This window comes from Myotis davidii, unplaced genomic scaffold, assembly GCF_000327345.1.
Source record: "Myotis davidii unplaced genomic scaffold, ASM32734v1 scaffold415, whole genome shotgun sequence".
Taxonomy (NCBI): Eukaryota; Metazoa; Chordata; class Mammalia; order Chiroptera; family Vespertilionidae; genus Myotis; species Myotis davidii.
The window spans coordinates 196,318-205,896 of NW_006287951.1; the positions used below are offsets into that span (position 1 = coordinate 196,318).

Genomic DNA, 9,579 nt, shown 5'->3' on the forward strand with positions numbered 1-9,579 from the left:
TCCTGCTATATCTCCTGCTAAAAAAATAAAGCAGACATTAATGTAGTCACAGTAGTGAAACTTTATTCAAATGAAAAACCCTATTGATGTGAGGAGTGGGGAGACTTTCATGGTCTCTTCTTTCCCTTTTATCAACTCCATTTCTTCTCTTTCTCCATCACCATCATCATCATCATCATCAATGTCATCACCATCATTGTCATCACTACCACCATTACCATCATCACTATCATCGCCACTATAATCATCATCATCACCATCATCTTTTTCTTCTCCTTCTGCACAAGAAATCCCTACACTAAGTCATCTATTTACATATGTTATTTTTCTTTACAACAACTTTACAAAGTCAGTATTACTCATCCTATTTTTACAGATGAGAATATTTAGGCCCCACAAAAGGTGAAGTAATCAGCCTGAGATTTAAAAAAAAAAAAAGTGGCAGAGCAGGAATTCAAACCCAAGTTTAGTCCCAAATCTAAAACATGCTCTTCAGCACCATGCCACCCTAACCTTGGTGACAAGTGCAGCATTTGGGGTGCTAGTCACTGAATGAGACTCTTTATAAACTGCTGCACATCTCTAAAGCCCCAAAGGATAAAAAGCCTGACTCACTGTGCAACAATGAGTCTCAGAGTTCCATGACTGAAGAGAGCTTACCCAGTTTTTCTTTTTCTTTTTCTTGGAGTCGGCATCATTACCACTGCCAATGCTGGAATGGCTGGTGGCACTGTTGATACTAGAAACGCTTTCAGAGGAATGCTGCCTTCTGATGCGGAGATCTAGCAACGGATAGAGAGGATCACATTTGCTCATAAAAAGTTAATAATTCCAAACAAATTAGAATTTAGGTTTTCTGGGAGGCATTTTGCTAATAAAAGTCAACATAGCTTTGTAAGATCATTTATAAGTTTAATAGAATGCAACCATATTTACTTTAATTAACTGGCTTATGTGCATTAATAAGCATCTCATATAAGTTTCCAGCACTGGTGGTTTAATGAGTGCTGAGTTTTGTCCAAAAATGAAATGCTATGCTAGTGATTCTACTCAATACCTGGATCAAACTGGACTTCCAAAACAATTTATTTCAAATGATTAGTTTCATGGAGTGAATGGAAATTCATAACAGCCTGGGAATTGTGTCGTTTTAGTATTTGTGCTTTGAATAAAGTTACTGAAGTCAAGTATATTAACTGTCCATTTCACAGAATCATACCATGTTAGAGCCAAAACAAACCTTGGCAGTCATCTAAGCACTTCATCGCACGGGTGAGGAACTGAAGTGCAAGGAAGTTAAGTAACTGGACAAAGTGGGAGAGACACTGAGAGAAAGAGCCTTAAGAGACAGAGAATGTGTAGGCGGCATTTGCGATTTACACAGAAAACATTCCATTTTACCCCTGCTGATGATTTGGAACAATAGTAACAGTAACAATAACAACAGGTAATTATAAAGCTAGCTTTTATTCTGTACTTACTCTGCCCTGGGAACTTCTAATTGTAATCTTTACGTAAACCCCTGAAGTGAATTGAATCAGTTAATGTAATTTCTCTTAGTCACTCACCTGAAAACCAGGGAAGCCAACCAGAGACCTGGATTGATTCTAATGTCTGGTGTGCTAACTGCCATCTATCTATACTAATAATAGAGGGATATGCAAATTGTCCAGGACACCATCACATTAACAGTAACTACCTAACAGCAGGCTGCATAGGACAACCAGGCCAGCAGGGGGGTTAGTGAGGGGTGACCAAACAACTGAACAGCAGGCTTCCTGGGGTGACCAGGCCGGCAGGGGGGCCAGTTGGGGGCAACCACGTTGGCAGAGGGAAGACGTTGGAGGTGACCAGGCCGGCAGGGGGGGCAATGAGGGGTGACCAGGATGGCAGGCAGGGGGGCAGTCAGGCTGGTAGGGGGGCAGTTGGGGGTGACCAGGCCAGCACAGGGGGACAGTAAGGGGCAACCAGGCCAGCGGGCGTAGTGGGGAGACAATTAGGGGCGATCAGGCAGGCAGGTGAACAGTTAGGAGCCAGCAATCCCAGATTGTGAGAGGGGTGTCCAATTACCGGTTTAGGCCCAATCCTGGGGATGGGCCTAAACTAGCAGTTGGACATCCCTCAAGGGGTACCCAATTGGAGAGGGTGCAGGCTGGGCTGAGGGGAATCCCCCCACGCACGAATTTCATGCACCGGGCCTCTAGTGTATTTCTAAAAAGCATGTGGTACTTCTTGAGTTACATATTTTAAGGAGGATAGTATTTTATATTTAATCTCTTTTTGAAGATATTGACTTACTCTATACAAACAGCTTATAAGACTTATTTATACTTATTAAAATAAAAAAAATTATCTACTTACAGTGACTTGATATTAATTGTTAGTGGAGACATAAAGAGCTTAAAAATATTTTTAAGGTCAAATCTGCTTTTAGGCTATTTCTATTACTCTACTTAATTGGCATCAATAAAGATTAATCAAGCAAAAAATCACAATGGAAGATATTGCAAATTACTATATGGCTTTCAAAACTTTTCCATAGATATAATAGTATAAAATCAAAGATTTCCAGTTAACTGATTTATCAGTAAAATGATCCATGCCAATAAAACTGTAACTGGTTACTTTAAAAACATAATAAATAAGTATACATGTGGGTGTATAATATATGTAAACATGGCTCCATCCTTACAGTTATATACATATATATCAATAAGCAGTTTAATTTTTCCTTTAATATAATAACATGCTGACACATTTTATACAGGGGGGAAAACTAGAGCCACTTTTCAGAATCCCTTGAGTTTGGTCTCTTAAAAGTATTTCTAAAAATAACGATAACATTTACTGTTTTTGCATGCCAATCGTATCATCAAAGCAAAAAGCTAAACCAAGGTATATAGATGTGTGCCATTTTGATTCAATAATAAGAACATGATATCTCTGAACTAATATGGAGATTAGATGAGTAATCAATAAAAAATGTGTGTAGGTATTTATTTGTATTATAAATTTCTTCTGCAGTTGTCTATGAGCTTTTCTGAACAAGATGTAGTTTTGTCCTAATAAATGACTTTCACAAAGAGAGAAGGTGTATTAAGCATGAAAGTATCCAGAGTTTTTATTACATCCAGATAATAAATTGTATTTGACTTTTATTAATCCCCAATTTTAAAAAGATAGGTAAATTCTTGTAATCAGAAGTCAAAAGTAGTCCTGAGAGGTATTAGTTATGCTCAACTATGACTGTATTTTCAATAAAGATTAACAAAGGCATACTTTCAATAATATCATAGGATGAAGGTGGTGCATTTTACTTTTCTCTAACAATTCCTTTCTTGGGCTTATAAGTATTTGATTCAGTACATGGAACATCACAGAACTAGGTAAAGAATGGCTGACCAAACGAATGCAAGAATCTGAATGAATGGAGAAGCTTATTCTCAAAGTATATATTTCAGGTATGTGTTTGTTCTGGTATTTATTTTCCACTTCTCACCCTTTGTATCACCACTGTCCCAGTTCAAACACAACCATCACTTACCTGCTCGACAGCAAGAATACCTGTCAAACTTATGCACCTTCAAGCCATTCTTTTCTTTTTTTCTTTATTGATTAAGGTATTACATATGTGTCCTTATCTCCCCATTATCCCCCAACCCCCCACTCATGCCCTCGCCCCTCTGGTATCTATCCATTGGTTAGGCTTGTATGCATGCATACAAGTCCTTTGGGTGATCTCTCCCCCTTACCCCCACCCTCCCCTATCTTCCCTCTGAGGTTTTATGGTCTGATAAATGCTCCTCTGTCTCTGTATCTGTTTTTGTTCATCAGTTTATGTTGTTCATTATATTCCACAAATGAGTGAGATCATGTGATATTTATCTTTCTCTGACTGGCTTATTTTGCTTAGCATAATACTCTCCAGTTCCATCTATGGTAAGAATTCCTTCCTTTTTATCACAGCATACCATTCTACAAACCGTAGCTGGGAAATCTTTTTAAAAGAAAAACTTCCTCATCACTCCCTCACTTAAGACTTTTCAATAGATTCCCATTTTCATAGGAATAAAAATAATTTAGATTCCTAAATATGGCCTAAAAGTCCCTCAGTAATCTGGTCAGTACTTATTCTCCATTCTGGTTCTATTCACTTTATATCTTTGCTCATCACCCTCCTTCTATTAATTTCATAAAGGTACTAAAATCTATTTTCTATCTCAAGACCCTTCTTGAATATTCCTCTCTCATTTTAAAATAGGACTTGGTACTTACTCCTTGGATCTCTCACTTGTTGCTAATTAGAGAGGCCTTTCCTGACTATGCCACCTGCAGTAGGTTTCCTCGTGCCCTCACTCTCTCTGACACCTATTCTCATCTATTTTAGAACTTAGAACTACTTGGGCATGCACATTAGCTACATCAGTGATCACAACTGTTTACTTTCTGCTCTCCTACAGATCAAAAATTGATGGAGACAAAGGCTATTTCTATTTTACCATTTTATAGTCAGTATCACATGTGATTGGAGATCAATAAGTACTCATTGAATAAATTTATTCTTATTAGTCATTCAACACAACTATGTTTGCCTGATATTTCTAAAAATCATTTACTGTTGACTGCAACTTAATACATGTTTTGTTAAATTGTACTTGGTATATTTTAAGGAAATACTATTCCATGTTTATGCACAGAAGTAGTGACTTAAAAAGCAACAGCAGGTTTTAAAAAATATAAATGCAAATTTCCACTACCTTTACCTTTCAGCCTTATAGCAATTATTTAGCTATAAAGTCATAATTGTTATATATAACATACATAAATTACCTTTTGTTAGAATGGATTGTGAGCCCTTGAGTACACTGGCTCTCTCTCTTTCTTTTTTTTTTTTTTATCTTTATCTTTCAAGATCAAACAGAGTGCATAAAACAGCAGATGCTCAGATAATGTTTGTGAGTAAATAAATTTATTCTATTATAGACTGCTATTATTTATCAGGCTTTGTTAATAAATGTGATGCACAAATACAGAGAAAGTATAAAGTTAAGATAACTTTATATTACTATGTGATTTTACCATAGTTTGGTCTGTCTATAAAAGTGCTGCCTCACTCCAAATACATAACTTAAAATTACATGTTAAATTTTTTCCTGACAAAGATTTTAAAGGTCTCAAAAACCTTTATTATATATTTAAGAAGACAAATATATAGCCTATACAATCACCTTAATAACCCAAGAAAATATACATAATAAGTCCAATTTACTGTGTAGTTTCTCCATATACAAGTTGTGTTCATTGATTTTAATACTGAATTTTAATATCCTTTATACCTATATTGAACCCTTTATAACTATTTGTGCAACTATTTGTTTTTGTCAGTTTTAAATCTTGTCAAATTATGTTTTAATCTTTTTTGACCAGTTTCTATCACTTATATTTACCTTAGGCACCCTTTCCCCATTTTTGAGGCAAGAAATTCCTATTTTTTAATTCTAGTAGAAACATTAAGCTACCTGTTGCCTAAGATAAAAGAAATCTCCCCAGAAAGTTTTACTTCAGTGACTTTCACTGTGTTGAAGAAAGGATTCAGCTTTTTAAAATCCCTTCTGGACCTATTTAGGACGTGAAGATTTAGAACATGAGCTGCTTTGTTATAGCTCTAAGATAAGCTTTAAATATGCAGTAATTTTCCATGCAGCATGTAACCAACTCCCCCACATGCAAAGTTGCTAAATTCTTAACAGAAGTAGTCTCTAGAGAACTAGTATGTCTCACTTTATATAATTGTTTTCCTAAAATTTAAATTATGTTTTAAAAATTATATTTTTTTCTATAAAATTTGAATAAGCGCCTTTCATAGGCAAGGCATCATCACAGCCACTAGGATTAAGAAAACATGCCACCCTACCATAGAGCAGGAGAGGCAGTACATTAAATAAATCAAGGCATCACAGTATAATGCGCATTTTGATGGGGGAAGTACGGTTATTTCAAGAAACCCATCACAACAGGACCTCATCCAGTTTAAGGGTCAAGGAGGCATATTTAGGCTAATTCTTGCAAGGTCTCAAAAAGTTTTTATGCTTCACAAACAGGGTAGAAAGTTCCAAGCAGAATATAAACAGAATATATAAAGTACTTGTGAAGAATTGGAAGATGTTCAGGGTAGGTGAAATATGAAATATGCAATCTGACAAAAAAGCAAGGTCTGGAACAGTGTCTAGCACATGATTTGTAATCAATAAATATTTATTGACTAAATGAAGCTGAAAAAGAGAGATTGTGTCAAGCTAAGGTGTTTGTATTTCATCCTAAAGGCAATATGAGATACATGTATGGAGATATATGTTGTTGGACAACTGCTCTAGCTGCATTGTGAAGAGTGAGGTGAAGTGGTATAAGATGAAGAGCAGGAAGGCTTTAGGAGTTTCTGGTCATGATTCAGGGAGGAGATGAGGGATGTTGATAGTTGGATCAGGGAAAGGGGGAACAGATCCAAGAGATAGTCAAGGGGTAGAATCAATTTGACAATTTCTTAAGTGAGGCGAGGAGGATTTATATGTGACATACACTAGGAGATTTCTGGCTATAAGAAAGGTGCCATTTACTGAGGCAAGAAACAGTGACGGCAAAGCAGGTGTGAGAGAGAAGATGACAATTTCAAATTTGGAGATGTCAAGTTAAAGCTAACACAGACATCCAAAGGTAACTAAATGGAGTTCTCTCTTCGGCAACTGTATATACAGATCTGTAACTCAAGAGATGAGCCTAGATTGAAGAGATAGATTTGACAGTTGCCAACACATAAATGACAAAGCGAGAGCACTAGGTAATTTTGTAGAAAATTTTAGATAGGATGGAGAGAATCATAATATAAAAAAATCATAATGGAAGAGAGTTTAGGACCAGGTCCAAAGAAATACCAACATTTAACAAATGGATACAAACAAGTGAACCTACAAGAGAAACTTTAAAAGAGATTTCAAAGAAGCAGAAGAAAAACTAGGAATGTAGATATCATGAACATTAGAAAAAAATGTTTCAAGTAGGAAGGAATTGGCATTAGTATCAAATGCTGTTACCATGTCAAATGCAATAAGAATTTTAAGTGTTTTACTGAATTTAATGTCATATAAGTCATTATTGATCCTGAAGGGAATAATTTTGGTGGAGTGGTGAGCAGAGAAGCAACATTCTAGTGGTCTGAGTGTGACTGGCTGCTGAAGACATTGAAAAATTCCATAAAAATTTCCCATAATTGCCCTAACTGGTTTGGCTCAGTGGATAGAGCATTGGCCTGTGGACTGAAAGGTCCCAGGTTCGATTCCAGTCAAGGGCATGTACCTTGGTTGCAGGCACATCCACAGTGGGAGGTGTACAGGAGGCAGCTGATCGATGTTTCTCTCTCATTGATGTTTCTAACTCTCTCTCTTTCTCCCTTCCTCTCTGTAAAAAATCAATAAAATATATTAAAAATTTTTTTCCCAGAATTAATCTGGAAATGGGAAGAGAGATGATAGGCATTAGAATTTAGGTAAAGAGGTGAGCATACTGAATGCTATTGAAAAGAGTGGAATGTGCATAAGAGGAATTTATGTAAAAAAGGAATAAGATATTAATATAGAGCATTTTTTTCAGTTATAGGCAGTATTTCCATCAGGAGCTCATCACGGGTGGTGGCAGAGAAAATGATTGCATCATTGTTTAGAATTGTTGCTGCATAGTAATAATGAAAAACACCAACTCTCAGTCATTGTCTTACTGTTTTAAAATTCTCTACAAAAGTGTACATTTTTACTGCCCTTACCTCCCAGATGAGTTGCTCCCCCTAAACCCACTCTTTGTACTTTGATTTTATTTTTTATATAGATCTAGATTTTCATACTCCTTACTGGGTTTATTTTGCTTGAGGTCAGATATAAATGCATTAAGCAATCACTCATCCCCACCTTCACCAAATCAAGTGAAGAGAAATGTGTATATAATTATAGAAGCTAATTCTTTAAAAATTATTTGACATGAAAGCCCCTCTTAAATTCTGAGATTCGGACTACATTAATACCAAATATTCATTATAAAAAAAGTCACTGAGTAAAAGCAGCTTTTATCCAATTAGTAAATAGAGGACTAATGTATTGGATGCAAAATGGCAATATTTCTAACTATACCTTTAGGAGGGTGATCTGGACCATTTAGGGCTCCTTGGATGGCAGCCTGGGCAGCAGAATTCTGGGCCTTCAGCATTTCAATGGTTTCCCTTAGTTCTATAAGTTCAGACTCCTGTGAAACAAACAGTTTAGAAACTTTAATCCCTAGAAAGGAAATTAAACTGTCCCTGTTGTTCAAAATTCACCATCCAATGGGTTTGATTTTATGTCATGCTAATGCCCTGGGAGACATGCCTATTTGGCTCACCTTGTCAAGTTGTATTTGACAACTTAGTACTTAGTTAAATGTAAAAGAATTTAAAAATTTTCTTGGTTATTTTCTTATAAATATGATCTGAATAGTCCTTATTCTTTTCAAAGGGTGGCACCAGAGCTGAACAGTACAATATAAAGCATGATATTACATTGCTTATTTTATACCAAACGTATTCATTCAATCTGTGGTCAAGTTGCATAGTTAAATATCAGTATGTTCTGGTGCACCATATTGCATTTACTGTCAACTAGAAATCCCACGTTTTTGTCAAATAAGTGATTTTAGATTTTGCCTCCTGTATTTAGCACTTGGGGGATGGATTCTTTATATTCAAGTATAAAACATGGAACTCATCCATAACTCATTCCTATTAAATGCAATCTTATTAAATTCTTCTGTCATATTCAAGATCACTTTAAATTTTGATACTTTTCATCCAATAAAATTCCTTATATGGAGACCAAATTTCACCAAGCTAAAAAACATAGGAATTTTAAAAAAGTGAATAAAAATACATGTATTAAATGGTCCTTATAAATAGTTACATTACAAAAAAAAATCTTAAAAATAAAATTTTTATAAAACATCTATTTTTCATTGAACTAAGGTAATTCTAAGATATGCCCCAAGGAAAATCCCTGGATCCATTTAATCTTTCACATTTGTTTAAGTATATTTATTTTACCAGATATGATACACTATGAGAAAGATAACAAAGAAAAAAAAGAATGAGAGTGCTTTTTCAGCATAGGCAATATTTCCATCTGGAGCTCAAAAACAAGAAGTATCCTTCTTGGCAGTGATGGCAATCCTAAAAATTAGAATTCCTGTCAGCCTCTTAGAGGGAGGATTTCTTGATGATATATTTGTCATTCATCATTTTCTCTAGTATCTCCGGCAGAATCAGGCTTGGGTTATTCATCCCATGGTAAATAGTTTATCCCCACTCAAGGCTTCCCAGAGTATACAAAAAAGGTAGGATTATGACAACTGCCTTTGAAGGAAACTGCTACACACATGCGAATGTCAGTGATGATTCTAACCTTACACACTTACAAAAAAAGATAGACGATGCTAATTGAAATGAGATCCAGGTTTGGAATAGATACCTGGTGCCTCCTGTATCTATTTTCATTAGATATCTGACAT

The 9,579-nt window shown here is 35.6% G+C and overlaps 1 protein-coding gene across 1 annotated transcript in view; it reads right to left on the reverse strand.

The window, feature by feature from the left end:
• Positions 1–9,579, reverse strand: part of NAV3 (neuron navigator 3) — a 351,070-nt gene that overhangs the window by 39,590 nt on the left and 301,901 nt on the right. The window contains 2 exon segments of the mRNA XM_015561356.1: positions 661–782; positions 8,175–8,286. Coding sequence (XP_015416842.1) covers positions 661–782; positions 8,175–8,286 — 234 coding nt within the window.